Raw genomic sequence first — 19,391 nt, forward strand, 5'->3', positions numbered from 1 at the left:
TCAGAAAATAAACATTTGTTTTATAATACAATTAAGATTTATTTGGCATGAACTCAAACTGCTTTATCTCTCTTGCCACGCATATTTCTTCTTTTGTCATTTCAGAATTCTCTATTTAGATTAAAAGTAGATTAATTATCTCAATAGCCATTTTAAATTACTTTTTACAGTGATTATTACTCTAAATGGCAGCTATCTAAACACTGCAATGGGAGGTTTGTGGTCAACTGCATAATAAGTTAAAAACCAGATGAGATTTTTGTTTTCTTCAAAACATTGTTTTCTTCAAAACAACACAACCTGATTAGATTGTAATTAAATATTCTCTTGTAAAAAAACTCCAATAAAGAAGGAAAATGAAATAAAAAATAAAATTAAGAACTATCACTATGCCCTAAGAAAATTGGACTACAATGCATGACAAAGCAACAAACCTATTTATTAATTGAAGAAGAAAAAGAAAAATAATTACATAGGTTGATTCTGATGGATATTGTTGTTCAAGAGTTTAAAATGTTCATAGATGCATATAATTTTAAAACAATCAGATAAAAACAATAAAATGTAAAAATGAGACTTGGTTGTAAGTCAAACGCTTTTCATTTGTCAAACTTAGTGGTATTCTAAATACTGCTATCTTTGATGTTGCTGAGACATATGTTCATTGCCATAATGATATTAAAGTCGCACAGAGCTCGTATCAGCCACTTAAAACTCGGACATCAACAAATGATGTGTCCTAAATTAGATTTGTCAAGACAATCATCATACGTCTCACTGTTATAAAAGATGTCAGTTTTCAGAATAGCACTCCTGGCAAAAAAAAGTTCAAACTGGAAGAAAGAATATTACAGAAAAACAACACATAAAAAAGAACAAAAATCTGTTGGAGAATATCTACAAAATGTACTATCTACATTGCAATTAAAAAAGAGACCATTATTGTTTCTGTCTCAACCACAGTCCCATATTTTGTTGTACTGAGCGAGGCGGGAAAATTCGCCGGCAATTCGCTCGAAGATGTCGTTGACGAAGATGATGTCATTGTCTAGTGTTCTTCTCTTCCACATACTGATACTGATGCTTTCTCTACAGAGACTACGGCCCATGGCATTATGCCTGGCATTTAGGCTGCCAAGTTACATACCCTTCCTTGGTTGATGGGCGTATCATAGTCAAATTGGGAGAGACACACACACACACACCAAGTAAGTATGCAATTGCACCAATAAGAATGAATGCACACCAATTACCATTTTGTACGCAACTCATTGATGCAATTTCTCTTTGTGCACCTCAAGCAAGTGGATTTGGTGCCTTACAAAACTTAGACATGTACATCATTATTATTAATAAATAAGGATGCACTTATGCAACTTGTCCAGGTTGAGGCAGGTTTTTAAGTCGGCAAAGGTCACACAGACTTTACTATACATGTATATCTGGGTAAATAAAACTAAGTATTGTGAAAGGAGTGTGCAGATGTATCGATTATCCATAGTTAATATTGCCTATTAACTATCTATTTATATTAAAATTGTGAAACCATGCCCGGTTTTTAAAGGGGGGGGGGGGGAGATGAAATGCCTGAAAAATTTGATTTAAAAACGATTGCCTATGAAAAATGATAGTTCTACTGTGCATGTATAGAAGTTAGACTATTAAGTGATCGTTGCATTTACACCTTTACAAGTATGTTAATCACTTTGGAAGTCACAGATTGATGATGATCATGAAAATGAGGCAAGGTTTAATGGGAAGTAAATGAATTCGACATCAAAGATGAAATCTTGAGTGAATTTCTTATTTTACAAAATTATGGGCTATCTGTAACAATCTGTAACAAAGCTAAGCGCTGCAGTTCTGAATTCACAAGGATATAGTTTGAGGAGGGGTTGCTTTACAGAACCTTCACATCAACAGGATTTGAAGATGTACTCTATTGTACAGTAAATTTCTAAAACGCCTCCCTTTCTATACGAAGACTAGGAGTGGCATTACGATGCCCCAACGAGGGTTGTTTGAGAAGACTGCGTTCCTACTACTACTGTTGATGGGGTGGCACCGACATCCCCTGGCCCCCTTGCTCTATGACGCCCCCTTCGTCCAGTGCCCCTCCCACCGCCTGAGGCTGAGTAGTCGGGAGGCTTGGGGCCCTGTGTGTGATGGCCCCTGCCCTTGCCTACTTTGAGCTTCTGCTTGTTTTCTGTGGCAGGCGCATGGGGAAGTATCTTGGTGATTTTGCCAACAGCTTTCGTTCTGCCTTCCCTGTTTGACAAAGAGAAGAAAGTAAATGTATATAACCACTAAGTACTCCCAAAATTGATTAAAGATAAAGGTGAGTTCTGGTAATGCGATTGCATTGTAAAAGAAATGGTATGGAATGGATCAGAAAAGTTGATCATATAGCATGTTAGTATTGGTGTGTAATGCAAGGTTCTGGAGTCATCAAAATCATCATAAATTTGGCCCAGTCTTGGTAAAGTAGCAATCACTGTACACAGAAAAATGTATATAAGACAACACAAATGGTGTCAGGGCTAGTACTACCTCGATTTCCTTAACTTGCTATGCTCATTACTCAGCCAGTATACATTTTCTTCCAAAATTGTTTGGCACATGACATTTATTTGTAATCTTGAACACTCAAGTGTAAGTTTCGTTAGATTCTGTGAGAATTCATTTTCTTTTTTTTACCAGAACTCAAGTTTATCTTTAATAGTGAAAGCATTAATATGTTCTAATTCTTGAATGTGCAAAATTGCAAAGAAATAAAACGAAGTGATCCATCCCCTGTGCCATTAAAGATCGGAGAGCTTCCTCCCAAATTTAAATGAAATGATTCTCTTCAAAAAAGCTACTAGACATTGACTTGAATCGGAACATGTACACAATTCTTGTTATTCTATAAACCTTTTTTTTTTTTAATCTGATATAGACTGACATGTATCCTTTCAATGAAATTCTATTCTGTACAAATTGTTTTCATGATTTGTATTATTGATGACATTAATTATTTTGTAACGAGAAATCACTGAACAGGTAAACCCTTTACACAGCCACATACATGCCTAATTTTGCGTCCATATTACCTTCATTCTTGACTATTTGGGGGTCAGAACTTAATATCGGGGGGGGGGGGGGGGGCATGTGTCCTGGGTGCCAGTGTTAAGTGTTGTAACCTTAAACCGAACTGCAATCCCAACCCTATACCTTTGAGGAAATAAAGCCCGGAGCAATTGTCGCAGGAGTAAATGTCTGTGGGGTGTTTCACAAAGATCCTAAGCTGAACTTATCTCTAAGTTGGACTTAACAATTATGGAAAGCCGTTAGCATCAACAAATATTTTGTAAAAGTTATTTTTAAAGACATAAAATGTTGATTAAAATCATTCATATTTTCTATTGTCATGGGAGATTTCATGTTCTTGATGTGGAATTTATGAAAAGTCTAAAATACTTGAATTTTTGCTTATGAATATATTTCATTATAAGGATACAAATGGCTCTCCAAAATATTTAAGTCCAACTTAGAGTTAAGTCGACTTAGGATCTTTGTGAAACACCACCCAGGTCATCAACCAGAAATAGCTTACATACCTGAAGACCATTCTGCAGTCTGCCTTGAGATACTCTGGGTTCTTGATGAATCTGAAGCGTACCGTTGCCTTGTCTCCGGTCCGCATGTGGTCTACACTCATGTTGATGATAGAGGCAGTCTGGCGGGTGCTCCCTACATGAACTGAGCAAAGAGAAGAGGTAAACAAAGAATGTCATGACAATGAACTATTGAATCTTTAGGTGTAGGATTACAGAAAACATGCCCAACCGTTCATCATTTTGTACATTATGTTAAATATTTTCAGACGGTAGAAATGTTTATTGCTGAAAGACGCATCAAAATAGATAGGCACAATGAAGAATGGCGTTTTATTTCCTGAATTTAAAAAAATAATCCTATTTAAGCAGTTCAGCAGATGACAGGACGCTGACGAAAATCATTTTTGTTCTAGGAAGGGGGAATTTTGACGATTGCTGATGTTTTCTATTCTTTATACTAAAGATCCATTTTATTTACTGTTGTTACATGGATATAAATGGCTGTATATTTGTATTATGTTTATGTTTATGTTGAATGTAAAAGTGTTATTGGATCAATAAAAACTTGTCAAATATAAAAAATTAAAAAAACTTTTGAATCTCAAACGGGCCGTTGCTTTGTCTGATGGGTACTCCCAAAGGACAACACGGCCAATCATCTTAAAGATTAAATATACAATCTTAAATAGACTGGTGCTTTGGTCTCCTGTCCCTATGTGACCTACACCAATGGTGATCTGATGCATAATCCTTACATGAAATAGAGAGAAAGAGCTTTTAATTGACTGCCACAAGCAAGTGGTAGCTAGCTTTGGTTACTTACTGATTCCCCAGGCTGAATTTGAGTAACTGGTTAGAAAATCACCAATATTTTTTAGTGCTAATTCTCCTTGTTTGCCTTAATATTGCTTGATATCAGCATTTTATTTTCTGTGCATGTTCATGTGATGAGTACCGGACAGAGAGCTTTTTACTGCATTTCTATTCAAATCTATACTTAGAATTTGTAGTTAGTATTATAAGATGATGACGTAGATCCTAATCAAATGATTGGTTGAGAGCGTACACGTGACCAGGCATTTATTTTGCCTAACACGTAATTTGGATAATGACCGGTCATTCTCCAATGGTAATGACCGGTCATTATCCAATGGTAATGACTGGTCATTATCAAAATCATGTTATAAAACATTGTATTATAAAATAAATAAAGCGTACAACATAATCTATATAAAAACAAATAATATACATCATTTTTTTCGGGCACTCGGTACACTCTGTACCTTCAAAACAGTCCAAACGTCCTCTTCTTCCAAAGGTACCTTGTGTGGGTAATTCTTACTAATGCCCTCACTGCTGTGTATTATTTGTACCCTATCATCTCTTTATCAAATGATTCACTGGGGACTTACCCATGGCCTGGTAGCGGGTGCTTATCGTTGTGGGATGGTGGAGAACCAAGATTTCACCTTCAAACTCCCAGCATGCAACAGGGTTGATCTCAGGAGAAACCATCACCATTCCTTTCCTGACTTGGGACCGTTTGATTTGCTGGGGGAAAAAGGGTGGAGGGGGGGGGGGGGGGGGGGGGAGGGGGAAATCAAAACTTTGATTATGATTCAATATTTAATATACAAAGTGTCATTTCTCAGGTAGGGAGAGAGAGAAAGAAAAAAATCAAAACCAAAACAGTTCATGGGCTTTTAAAGCCTGTCTGCACTAGTTTGGCCACTAGATTAGACCTCCCTGCAAAGTCACTGACAGGTTGTTATCCCATCAAATCAGCTCTCAATTAACATAAGAAGGGGATCATGGGGGACAAACAGGCACCTATTAGGCATTTTGCTATATGGAGGGCGCAAGTAGCTATAAGTAGTGCAGTGGGGCTTTAAAAGAAAGCAGATTTCTTGTAAAAGTGAACTTTCTTGTCCTGCTTATTCCTACATGGAAAAATACCATAATAGCATTGCATTTGAAGGGATTTCTCTTGAAATTACCTCATATTCCTACAAGGTATCATTTTGATGATTCTAAAACCTCACAATAAACAATTATTCTCAAATACTAAATGATCGACTTTCTCAATGACTTCAATGCAGTTTCTTTCACAATGCAATTCATGACCAGTACTTGACCTGACCTTTAATCGATAAAACGTTTGTCTGAACATACCTTTTTGAGAGCGAAAGAAGCCGTCTGACCACCTCGGACCATCTTGACCGGCATACGTTTTCTGTGAATGCTCTTGATGATGACCTGCTGGAAGTGACCGTGAGAATCGGGCCCAAGGGCCAGAATATCGTTTATTCTGACCGTCCCCTTTAACGTCGTCCCCGACACCACTGTTCCAACACCCTGTGGATAAGAGGTGAAGACATTCAGTTGATAAAAAAATGAGGGGTCAGTAACAAAAAGACGTAACTCCATTTTGAGAAAAAGTGGTTTGTGTGTCACTGAGCACTTAGGTCTTAAGGAGTTAAGTCTATGTTTCACCAGCCATTGACTTCAATGGGGTGTTGGGTGGAGTTAAGTCTTTGGGTTTCCTGGAAAGCCCACATTTTCTGAACATTTTGATATCAAATACTAATTTTGACAAAATATCGAGGTACGTCTTTGTGTCACTGAACCTTCGATAAGAACGTAGAGGTGTCATGGTCTAGTAATTATGTCACCCGACTGTGTATCAGATGGTTAACGGTTCCAGTCCCGCCACTACACTAATGTCCTATAGCAAGTATATTCATATAGTAGCTGCGCTTTATAAATGTACCTATTATTAACATAATACCAACAGATTCATATTCATTTCCATAATAAAGATATATCGCTAATCTATAATTATGTCGTCCAACATTAATCTGATTTCTGTAAGGGCAAAACTAATGATTTATATGGCTTATCAGGTATAATATAAAAAATATAAAAACTCTTTTGGATATCTTCTGTACCTTGTATTTATGTAAGCCCTATATGTCAGTTAAATCTTAAAATTTAGTAGGCAAGCTTTCATCTACTCCTGTGAACTTTCTCAAGCCAAATGATTCTTCACATATTTTCTTACTGTCTGCTTCCTTCTCCTGATCACTGGAGCAAAGATAAGTGATGGTGATTAGCCAGAGCCCCTATTCAGGGAAGGATTAATCCTTTTCATCTCGAGTGGATTCTTTCACCTCGCTTGACAAGCAGTGTGATTCAAAGTCAATAGAGATTAATCCTTCACTGGATAGGGACTCTAGTTATTCACTAGGGACTTTTAGATTGAGTGGACAAGAACACAACGAACACCAACTGATCATGCGTGTCAACGTACTCAACTGCCCATGTTGACTACAATTATAAAATCTTTTAGATTGCACTCGACGATATACATGCATGCAGGAAGTAACACTATGAACATGACAGACTAAGAAAGAGGACAAAATATACAGTTCCTCATTCTACCCTCAACAATTGCTGTGGTAGAACATCCCTTCCCTGCTATTATGTAAAAATGTGTAGAACAGGTGTCACATGCATATTCACCTGTTCCTTTGTCTACCTGAGGAACTGTATATTTTATGCGCACACTGCATATATTAGTACCGAACTAGATTTAGGAAAATCGCGGTTGACGCATTCTCGATCGCCGACTGAGACGACGTGACGCATGCGCAGTGCCTTAAAATGACGTCACACCTTGCAGTCAAAACTGTTGACGTGCAAATCTAAAAGTCCTTACTATCACCTATCTGTGCTCCAGTGACCTCTAGGCAGCAGACAGGAAAAATGTGAGAACAATCACTTGGCTAGAGGAAGGTGAAATTTGCGCTTTAATAGGTTAAGACTAGTAAGCTGTTATGTATGGTCTGTCCTATTGTATGGAACAGAAACATGGACAATAAGCAAGGCCATGGAAAATAGAATAACATCTTTTGTAATGTGGATTTACTGAAGAATGATGAAATTATCCTGGAAACAAATGAAAACCGACAAAGAGAGATTGCACATGGCAGGGAGTAAACAAATTGCACTGGTAGGATTAGTTAGGGAGAGAAAAGTCAAATATTTTGGTCATGTTAAAAGGCACCAAAACCTCTTCTTAAAGGGTGTGTTGGAGGGAAGAGTGGAATGAACTAGACCAAGAGGGAGACCCAGAATCAACGGGGAAGAGAATGTCAAGAACTGGAGTGGACTAAAACTGCAAGAGTGCACTAGAATGGCAGAAGATAGAGTGAAATGGAGAGATGTTGCAATCAACCTCCGAATCAGGAGAAGATACTTAGATAGATAGAGGGAGTTCACAAGAGTGGATGAAAGCTTGCATACTGATTTATTTTGTCATGGTATATATTGTTATGCTTACGGGTACAGAGTAGGTCTCATCAATTTGAAACTCTGCTGGTTCATTCTCATCAAACATTGTCCTGGTTGTCAACAGGTTGAGGAACATCTTCAGAAGGCTCAGGTTCTCTCCAGTCACATTGGACACCTGAAAGATTGGGCACACTCTGAAAAAGAATGAACACTATTATTATTAAAGGTATCGTTTAACAATGTTAAATCTGAGATGCATGGCCCTACATGTTCTCAGTGTCTTAGATATGGTGTAATATTGAAGCCCTAAAAAAATTGCGCTTCAAATTATCATGAAGTGCCTCAAAAAAGTAAAAATCTTTGAGTGACCGGTTTTACCATACCATATTTGCCGGTGTAAAGGCCGCAGTATTTTTGGAAGAGAAAATATAAAAAAGTCGGGGTGCGGCCTTTACGACGAAAGAGTAAAAAAAAAAAACGAAAGTCAAAACCAACACGAATTTGCACGTATGGGACTAGAAACGGTAAAATAACAATTCCACTATGGTACAGAACATTTCCAAACATCTTACCGACAATTTTATCTTGCATTGTTGACATGAAGATGAAAATAAAGGTCCTAACACAACATTTGCCGATAGATCTTGATCTAAGTTTGTGCCAATGCATTGCAAAGGTAAAGGAAGGGACAGTCTAACGGAGCTGCCGCGAACATCAATCCGAAGTCGCCATTTTGTTTTTCCATTTCATGCAGTTTCGCATTACACTGTACATTGTGGTAGGGGTATATCGGACACCAAATCTGCCTGTGATCACTTTTTTAGCTAAACTTCCGGTAAATTATAAGAATATGGATGAATTTGGTATCAGTTTGTAAAAAAAAAATAGTGTTTTCGAGAAAATTATGATTATTTTGTTTTGTCCGTTTGTTTTTTTTTTTCCTTTTTTTTCTTCTTTTTTTTCCCCTCTTTGAAATGTCAAAGTTGGGGGTGCGGCCTATGCGGCGGTGCGGCCTTATCGCCGGCAAATACGGTACTCATTTTCCCCAACAGACTGTAGTGCTGTGAAAACCGTTAGGAAAACGCTTAATGAAATTTCAATTTCCAATCATAAATATCTTGATAATCACACAGGCGATCGGCTTGTAAATGTCATGGGGTTCCTGACTGCCCTAAAGGTGTATAATTATTATTGGAGCATGAGCTAAATCCATGATTTTGTTTTAGAATGAGAGACAAAGTTACCAAATCCCTTTAAGTATTTGGCATCGCCTGTCCCTGGGTCCTGTGAGGGGAATAGTGAAGTGAATCTCTGTAACCCTCGGGTCTTTTAAACCTGTTTAAATGATTAGGATGTGCCAGTAGACCACTTCACCATTCTTCCCCCTACTCTCATTCAAATAGTGCTGTAGGTTCACAATATCATAGGAGGTGACTCTCTTACACAAAGGACTTCCACTAAACGCCTTTTTTATGGGTGCACACATGTTAATCCAATCACAATGACCTTCGCATTCTACCAAGTACCTATTAAGCACCCGAGTGGAAAGGAGCAGTATGGAAAGGAGCAGTATGGTAAGAATCCCTTGCTCAACAATATTAATCTTTAGGAGAGTGTTTCACAAAGATCCTAAGTCAATCGTAACTCTAAGTTGGACTTAACAATTATGGAAGGCCGTTAGCATCTTTAGAAATATATATATATATATTTTTTTAATGTTGATTCAAATCATTCATATTATCTATTATCAAGGAGATTTCATGTTCTTGATGTGGAATTTATGTGGAAGTCTAAAATACTTGATTTTTTGCATTTGAATATATTTTATTTTAAGGCTACAAAATGGCTCTCCATAATTTTTTAAGTCCAATTTAAAGTTAAGTTCGACTTAGGATCTTTGTGAAACATCCTCTAGAACTCCTACATTATAAATAGAAGAAAGGAAGAAAGTAAAAAAAGGGATAGGCAAGGAGGAGAGGAGGATAGAGAGCTTGGAGAAAGAGAAAAGAAGAGGACTCATACCTCTCAGAGCTGAAGTTTGTTGCCATCATGACGACATCCTCCTTGCTGTTGACGAGGACCGGTATCTTCCTGCATCCAGGAGACTTGAGGATCCTCTGCAGGAGCTTCAGGGTCTCCTGCAGGACGTTGGGAGGGCACATGTCGATCTTGGTAACCACCACGAAGACGGGGACGCTCAGGGCGAGCGCCAAACCAAGATGCTCCTTGGTCATACCAATCACTCCAGCGTTACTACCAACCTGTACATTGGAGCACATGGATTAATCAAATACCTATGCTAAGGAATTATCATATCGAGGGGTCAGTGACACAAACACATAACTCCATTTTGGCCATTTAGAGAAAAAGAAGTTTATGTGTCACTGAGCACTTGGGCCTTAAAGGTATTACAAAGTTTTGGTATGAAGTCATGAATTTGGTTGAAATGAACATATTGGAAGCATATGCGATCCTACAATATTCAGTGATCGTTGTCGCGGTTGAAATCGAGTCTAAAATTATGAAAATAACATAATCAACTCTTTATGTTGTATAGCTCCCTCTCAAGGTCAAGATATTAATTAAGCTATAAAACAATGTTTCTCGACTAAAATCGATCGATTAGCTATTCCCGTTCGGAAATTATATATCACAACTACATATTCTGAGATTTTCATGGTCGCAGCTACCATTTGTACGGCTGTAGACGTTTTTGAAATTCATCAAAATTTACCGGGAGCACCGGTAAATTTTTATATTCTATTTATCTCGAAAGTAGAAGTGTTTTAGAGGCTAAATTTTCTAGTGCTTATAATACATCCAAAGGGGCATCCAAATAAATCAACATTTTATAGAATGACCATCCACCCAATTTTCAAAATTTCCCAAAACTTTGTATTACCTTTAAGGAGTTAAGTCTATGTTTCACTAGCCATTGACTTCAATGGGGTGTTGGGTGAAGTTAAGTCTTGGTGTTTCCTGGAAAGCCCACATTTTTCTGAACATTTTGATAACAAATAATCATTTTGGCAAAATATGGAGTTACGACTTTGTGTCACTGAACCCTCGATATCATATTTTTGCTATCTGAAAGTATCACTGTATATGAGAATATTTGTGTACTCCAAAGGAGTTGCATTCCATAATTTATTCAGAAATACAGTTTAACTTGACATGAATACGAAGTTACACAGACTTGTGTGTTAAACCAGAAACCTGGCAAAGTGAAACGTCCGTAATTGTGGCAGAAAGAAACTTTAGTGAATTGTACATGTTCTCTGCTGTAATGCAATCATTCACGACATAATTTGGAGCACTAGCAGAATTCAGAACTATTCCTGGTTATACTACAAGTTTACTGTTCTATGTCAGTTCAAATTATTAAGTATGAAGCAGGTTAGAGCAGAATATTGCATTCAATTCAATTCAATTCATTTTATTTGCACATTTGATACAAAATTACAGTAACAAACATACACAATACAAAGTCAATTCCAACAAATAACACAACAGAACAGAAGTATCAAAATGTATGGGAAACAAACAAAGGCCAAAAGCCTATCAAAGGCTTGTCCCTGAACTATGTTAGTAATTAAATATAAATTAAGTGGTAAAACAGGAAGACAGAGAAAAACAAGGCAAACGTACCGCTTACAGACTCCGAGGGTGTATGATTTAATAAAAATTGTTTTGTTTTTTAAAACTAGATAAGGAAGGGCTTTCCTTACCATGAGCATGCCAAAGTCAGGCGCATGACCCGTCATGCCGAACACAGTCGTCTTGAGGTACTTCTCGTGACCAGCCAAGTCGATGAAGGTAATCACTTTGGAGGAATTCTCACAGATCCTGACCCAGTCAAGACTCCCACCTGACACATAACATAAAGCAAGGAAAGAACATTTTCACAATGCTATAAAGTCATCTTGATTATTCCCCATTCAGAGCATTTTAGGAGTGTCGTGGCCGAGTGGTTTAGGGGCTTGACTGGAGATGCGAAGGTGGAGGGTTCGAATCCTGACACGGCACTCATCTCCTTTGCCAAGATATTAACCTTCACTTGCTTTCTCCACCCAGGTGGTAAATGGGTACCCGGTAGAATGTGATCGTCACTGTTGGTCAAGAAGTTTTTGACGGTTAAGTAACGCTTGGCTGGAATGCTCCTCAGGGAGTGGAGATTGTGCACACAGTGTATGCGGGGAAGTATTGAATCCAATGACCAGGGTAATAGTATATCTGTGAAGCACTTGGAGACATTTGTATTAAGCGCTATATAAAAGTGGAATATTTTTATTATTATTATTATTCTCTATACAAAAAGGTAAATTTCCTTGGTCTTCAGTTATCACCCATTGAAGTTGTACCAATGCCAACAAGCTGGTATCTATTCATCTACTACAGTAGATTTAATGCTTGTTTTAAAACTGCATTTACTAACAAGACCAATTTTTAAATGATCATAAACCAATTAAACCAGCAGTCAAGTCATTCCAAGCTCTAAATAATAACTTGACAAGAATTCTAACTCCAGTTGTACAAAAAGATATATTTGAAAAAGCTGTGGACATAAATGTTAATGCCACTGCTTAAAGCACTATCACCTCTAACTACAGTCAATGTTGTAACACATTCATTAATAATAACAATCTGGATTTATATAGCGCTCAATCAAAATACCGTCTCTCATAATATTTCTCTCCTGGGTATGGAGTGGCAAATGTAGATTAATGCCTTGCGAGAACACATCAGTGTTATATTCTAAAAATAATTTTGACTGGATGAGCTTTACTTACCGTGGGAGTCTGGCTTATTGACCACTTCGCCTTTACTGTCAAAGCCCAAGATGTCGTTCCCTACACTGCTTGTCCTCCCAGACTCCATCTCGTGTTTGTGCCTGAACAACTTCTGTCGTGCGAACCCTCTACCGTTGTCCAGCTCACCGTGGGTGAGCACACCCAGCAAGGTACTCTTTCCTGCATCGACATTACCCACTACAGCCACCCTGTACATAATGAAAGAGTAACAGCAATGAAAGGCGTACTCTCTACAGTTTCTAGGTGCATTGTGTTGTAATTAATTTACAAATGTAGACAAGGCTTTTTAGCTTTTCCAATTAATTAGAGGCAGTTAATTAGAGGCATACTCACACCAGTTTTCTATGTGCACGGCAGTATTCAATTCACTTGTACAAGACTTGGTAGTGTTACTAATTAATGTGTTAAACCATCTCTTAAGGATTCAGATTTGGGAACACCTGTTATCAGGTAAACATCAAAATGGTTTCATATTCCCAATGAGTATGTGTCTTGAATATGATGTTGTTGATACAGGTGCATTTATATTAAGGATAACTTTGAACTAAAATTAATTTTGTCCCACATATTGCCAACTCATCAGTTTCTTGGATACTTCATGATTCTATTGATATCACAATGAAAGCCTTATTAAGCTTGCATCAGGCTATTTTTCTTTATTCTTGTTTCAAGTATGGAACAGAAAATTACTGAATTCTTAGAACTTACCTTATGATATTACAGCCTTGGTAAAAAGGACCATTATAAAAAATACCTTTTCATTCACTATAGCTCTACATACAAATTCATAAATGTAAGCTTGATATATTCCACAATGACATCATTGTTTTTTACCAGAGCTTTATTCCCGGATTCCAGAGCTAATTTCAGAGCTTTCCAGAGCATAGTCATATTGTTTTAGCTGAACAGGGACCCATTTCACAAAGCTTTTTTTCAATGACAACTGACAAACATCAGTGAGAAATCTACTGATAACCAATCAGAAGTAAGGATTTCACTAGCTTATAACAAAAACTGTCATTTGTCACTGATGACAAGTTTTTGTAAAATGATGGCCAGGACCTACCTAACTTCGTAGAAGTCTTCTTCATCTGCCCTCCTTCTGACCAGGTAGTCGGCCACCGTTCCATTCTCCAGGTCTCTCTCTCTCAGTAAGACCACATCAGCCTCTATGCTTTGAGCCATTCGCTCCAGGGTAGCTGCTGATGCTGCCACCTCATCAGGACTCAATCCGCTTTTCTTACCATCACCTAATACAAGAACAGAGGTGTGGGGGGGGGGGGGGTTCCAGAAGGTAAATAAACCATTCGTTATTTAGAACAGCACAAATTTGACCAAGTAATGTTAGTCGAAATTGTTAATCCCCTCTCGATGAATATAATTTTTTTCATTTAATTATTTATTTCATTCATTGATTGATCAATTCATTTATATGTCTATGAATTTATTATTTTCTATCCATATATCTGTTTATTCATTTCATTTATTTATTTGTTCATCTATTTATTATTTAATTTGTAATTTTCCATATTCAATTCATAAATTTATTTTTCATTTAAATTAATTATGAACCATCATAGACAGCAAATTTTGGCTAGATACAGTAGCAGAAACGTTAATCAAAACAAGACCTTCTAGGCTTCTACAATTTTAATTATAGTGCCCATAATTCTTAATGTACAGCAGTGTTTTGAATACTCCATGAATCTCTCTTTATCAAGTTAATTTTACAATGGAAAATCATGTAACACAGTCCTAACAGTTGTAATACTGCAAATATATTTTCAATCTCAATATGAAGATTAACACAGCATTAGTAACAAACTATATTATTTGTTCTTGGCAAAAGGAAATTCCCATGAACAAAGAAGGAAAAGAAGAGAAATAGAAAACTGGAAACATGTGAATTCATTCCAAGTATAACATTGGCATAAAGTCATATCTTCAAGGAACCTCTTTTGGGTGCTGTAATATTGTGCAATACCAAGCTGTCCTCCAGCCACCATGTAGTCAGGTGACCTTCTCTCTTTTACTGTCTATTTAGTCATGTGACCTTCTCGCTCTTACTGTACCATAACACAGGAAGCTCTCATCTGAGCTGGCTTATGCAAGATTGTGCAATACCACTCACACCCTCTCCTACTGTCTAGATATCAACAAACTGTGCTGGTACACCAAGTGAAAGAAGTATTTCAAAAAAGGTTTTGACAATCATTTGTAATGATTCGTTTCCTTTCCTTGCTGTCATGAATTGTTCTCTTGTATATTTTTTGTTTAATTGACTTAAATTGACAATGTTGAATGGTTCAAAAATCTTCACAGACATAAAAACTGAATTGTAATTTTGTACAATAATACATACACATACATGTTACCGTATATTAAAGGGGTAAATGTAAATAAATACGATAAGTATTCAACAAAATGTTGAACTGATTAAATCACTGTAGAAATTAAAAATACAGCATGAGAGGTAACTTTTGGATGAATTATTAATGGTTAAATAAGGGTATTCTGGACTCTGGAGAAAAAGGTCAATGTAATTCATATACTGTTTATATGTACATGTATGAACTGTATAAATCAAGACACAAATCAATCATTAAGCTGCATTATTATTATTAATATGATTTTCATTTTATTTTTGGTTAGAGCTCAATATACATGTAGATCTATTTTGTGAAGGTGCAATGTTTACTGATTGTTTTGCACAGATTTGTTTTGTGAGATTTCATGATTTTTGTTGTTATTTCATTACTATGTTATGTGTTTTTGTTTTGATTTGCCAGAAAGATTGTACTATCTTCTATTCAATTCTAATATTTGGAATCAGGGACCATATCAAAAACTAGATTTTTTTTTTAGAAGACCTCATTTGTCAATCAGGCATTTCTTTTAATGGTTTTCACCGTTCAATGACCCTGGCTGCTGAGAGTAAGTTCTTTGTTGATACTTTCATAATGATGAAGAAGTGATTATTTGTTAACAAGCTGATATATCTTCATAGAAACTTATAAGAGTTCTAAATCCTTCTCCCCCTCTCTCCGTCTCTGTCTCTGTCTCTCTCTCTCTCTCTCTTTCTGCTCCAGTACCTCACATAATAATCTCCAAACTTTGGACTTTGTTTTCTAGGACAAATACACACAATGTTCTGTTTCCCTCTCTTTATCAGAATCAGATTCATACATCTTACCTTTTCTCATCCTCTCTATCACTTTGTTTTTCTTCATCTGTCCTTCTTTCTTTCTGTCATTCTCTTTCATTCTCTCTCATACACTTTCACTTTCCTAACTCATTTATTTCTAATGATTTCTTGCTCCATCTCTCCCACATCCCGTACCACTTTCCTTGTTCATGCATCCATCAAACAAGACAAGACATTGTCTTACTAAGGAGCCCGAAAAGACAGGTGAATACAGGTGAATAGTTCAAACTCTTTGAGAAAAACATTTGAGAAATCTTACCCCCTTGTCCAACAGAATAGATCGTTTCTCCTTGTCCTTCCTCTAATCTTTCGTGTAGCTGCTTCAATATGGCATCGTAGACCATGTCAGATGGGCATACCAACTTGTCCTTTTAACAAAAAGATAGAAAATAAATTTTAAATTGTGCACGTTCAAGGATTAGAATATCTATTAGAATACTTTTTTTCTTGGAAATACATAAAAACAATATGTAAAAGAAAATGTAATCAATGTACATGTACATGTACACTGGCTTAAATTGATGCCAATTCTTTCATTCACATGTTCATTTAAATAGAGGAAGCAAATTATTTGGTCAGACAAAGTAGACAAGCCGTGTTTGTCCAACCTAGGAACAACAAATACACTTCTGTAATTTGCATTCTGTTCTTTTGATACATAAACAATTAATAGCAGATAAAGTTATTGGTTGCTTCATATAGAGGTAGACATGTATAAATTGAATACATTTTGAAAAGGTCTATTGGCATAGCATCCTGAACAATATATAGATTGCTTTATAGTTTATCAATTAGCATGAGCCATGACAAGTAAAGCAATTGTGAGAAAAAACAAACAAAAACAAAGTTAATGAAGAACTTTCATCATTTCCAGTTCAGCATTCACCTTCGCATTGAGCTCCCCTATCAGGGCATCATCTCCATTGAGCGTGTCTTCTGGCGAGAAGAGATTGCATTCGCCCATACCAGGGAATGGGGCGCTAGGGGTAGTGGGCGTCGTTGGGGATTTCAGGTTGTCCTGACTTGGGGAATCCGGTAGAAAGTTGGTCACTATTGCCGCCATCTTGTCAACAATTATTTTCCTGGTTTATTGAAAGTGTTCGTTTCCTGTCCTCTCCTCACAAACTGTCATGAACACCAGCAGGAAAAGAAATCAAGGTTCTGTTCAAATCATTCCAATTTTACTATCTTTAAGTTTATCACTATGACTAGCAACATCATGTCAACTTGACTAAATTATCATCAAGGTCTTACAAGTACAACTGTACAAGTTACCACAGAACTGAAGCCTAATTTTTATTTGGGAAAGTCCAAATGTTCGGTTTATTGCACACAGCTTGAATTGCAACTACATCCATGTACAGTCAAAACTTTACAGATCCAGGCAGACAAAATTGTTAGAATACAATTCAGAAACGAAAGCTATGAGTAGAGGGCAAGAAGATTGAACAATATCAAAAATAAATGCGAATTCAAGCTCCGGGAAAATCAGACCAACGCGACGCAAGCTGAGTGTTATGTAAGCCGACTCCACCGGGTAAGATTTCACTTTCAACAGCACACAGTATACAACAAGCTTCTTCTCCTATGTGTTACGCAGGTAAACCACGTAATGTGACTTTACATGCAACTTGAGGTCCTAAACAAGTCCGTGACAATCTCGCTCTTCGTAAACACATTTTCTCTCGTCTGACGGTCAGTGGAAGCGCTCTTATGTCGAGCCAGTAAATGATGAAACTCATCGAAATGTCAGAGGTAGACCCTGGATAAGAGGAAATCCCCTAAATATCGTCGAAAATTAGGCATTACTTCGGCTTTCAGGGCAGCTGTTTCACAAACATAACATTTTGCGCATGTGTACAGGCTACTCTATTAATCAAAATAGGAATAGTATGAATATTTATTTCTCTCTATGTAATATAAATAGAAGTATAAGAATTAAAGTAATATAAAAATTGATATCATCTCAATTTTTATATAAAATTGTTTGGTATAGGACAAGACAATAGTATTGTTGGGGGAAAACTCTCATTCATAAAATTATCTTTATTATCATATTACCCTGTGCAAAATGGACTAACCCTAAACAATAAATACCTAACCCGGATGGGAGAGGGCGCTGTAATATTTCCCGTGGTCTCGTTTCAGGTATTGCACAACAAATCATCACCCAATTCCAAAAGGCAAGCCATCAACACACTAGCAAAAGTTGTTTGTTGTGATATCACCATAGAACATAGTTTCAAAGACTCAATCGAATACCAGTTTATAATATTGAACTAAGAAAATTATGATTTACAGTGTTGCAATGCCGGAAATACACGTTCCTGCACGCAGAATAACAAGATCAATAACGTTTAAAAATTGACTAGAAAGATTTGGATAAAAATTGAATGAAAATTGAATAGAATTACGCCGGGTATATGACGAGTGTTCTATACTTGTACTTTTCTTCCATGTTTGGCATGGGGAAAACATGTGTGACCAGTTAGTGGTGTTTTAAGACATTATAATCCGGTGAGCAAGGCACTATATATTTTGAAGCTAGGGGGCAATAAAGGGGCAGTCCCTCACGCAGTGGCGGATCCAGGGGGGGCGGGGGCTCGTCCCCCCTGGAAAAGCTTTTTTGGGAGATGCCCCCCCCCCCCCCCTGGCGCTCAAGGGGGGTTGCACATTTTCAAATTTTCGAGGACCAAAAACAAAAAATGTGCTCCCATTTTCGAATCTCCTGTAGTATATCTTTTTCTCCACATACTTCTTTGTGTATAAACAAATAAAAGAAAGTATATCATTTTAAGTCCTCCCTCATCATAATTCAAGAACATCACATTCCTCATATATCTTTCCTATTCCTTAAAAAATCAAACATTAACTTCTTAATACTTATAACAATAATGGTCCTTGGGATAATATGTATCGACTAATGACGGTACAATACTTATTGGCGTAAAATGAAACGGATAAAGAAGAACTATGGCAACAAATTAATGGGATTATGTATTTTGAGTTAATTGATACGCTACATTGAGTCGCGCCGCACCATTTGGAACTATCATAAATAAGAATCAGCCCATAGGCCCTGATTCTGTGCATAACAATTCAGGTTTCGCATAGTCTACAGAGGTTTAGATTTATTTATTTATTTATTTATTTATTTATTTATTGCTGATATAGGCCTATTTAGACAGGATGACTCATTATCACCAACAATGGTGGTCTTCCGTGAGGCCCTGTTAAACATAATGAGGAATAATAGCTTTAACACATACAAATTAATAATAATAATAACAAAATCATGAACATGAAATCGTAATAGCAACAAAGAATAAGTAAGAACATGCCTATATACAGAGTATTTGGTATCCTCGTAATGAATGAATGGTTTGTTTGTTTTGTTCAAGAAAACGTTATTGCATATTTATAATATCTTATCATATCATTATAGTATAGACGGTAAACAGTTTTTAAATCCGATGAAAAGTA

At 36.7% G+C, this 19,391-nt stretch overlaps 1 protein-coding gene across 2 annotated transcripts; it reads right to left on the reverse strand.

Moving 5' to 3' along the window:
* Positions 1–281: 281 nt before the first annotated feature.
* Positions 282–17,776, reverse strand: LOC576906 (GTP-binding protein 1). Of its 2 annotated transcripts, XR_004063996.1 has the most exons (12): positions 16,795–17,776; positions 16,168–16,276; positions 13,770–13,953; positions 12,683–12,891; positions 11,621–11,760; positions 9,915–10,153; positions 7,942–8,086; positions 5,772–5,954; positions 5,012–5,150; positions 3,600–3,741; positions 1,685–2,268; positions 282–1,587 (listed from the first exon to the last, which is right to left on the reverse strand). XR_004063996.1 is itself a non-coding variant. In XM_777173.5 (11 exons), exons 1-11 carry the CDS (start codon positions 16,969–16,971, stop codon positions 1,998–2,000), a joined length of 1,938 nt encoding a protein of 645 aa, XP_782266.4. In that variant the 5' UTR covers positions 16,972–17,776; the 3' UTR covers positions 282–1,997. The 2 variants fall into 2 exon arrangements, 1 of the variants encoding a protein (XP_782266.4); XM_777173.5 differs by having other exon boundaries at positions 282–2,268.
* Between the last annotated feature and the right edge of the window lie 1,615 nt (positions 17,777–19,391).

This window comes from Strongylocentrotus purpuratus, unplaced genomic scaffold (assembly GCF_000002235.5).
Source record: "Strongylocentrotus purpuratus isolate Spur 01 unplaced genomic scaffold, Spur_5.0 spur5_scaffold_14, whole genome shotgun sequence".
Taxonomy (NCBI): Eukaryota; Metazoa; Echinodermata; class Echinoidea; order Camarodonta; family Strongylocentrotidae; genus Strongylocentrotus; species Strongylocentrotus purpuratus.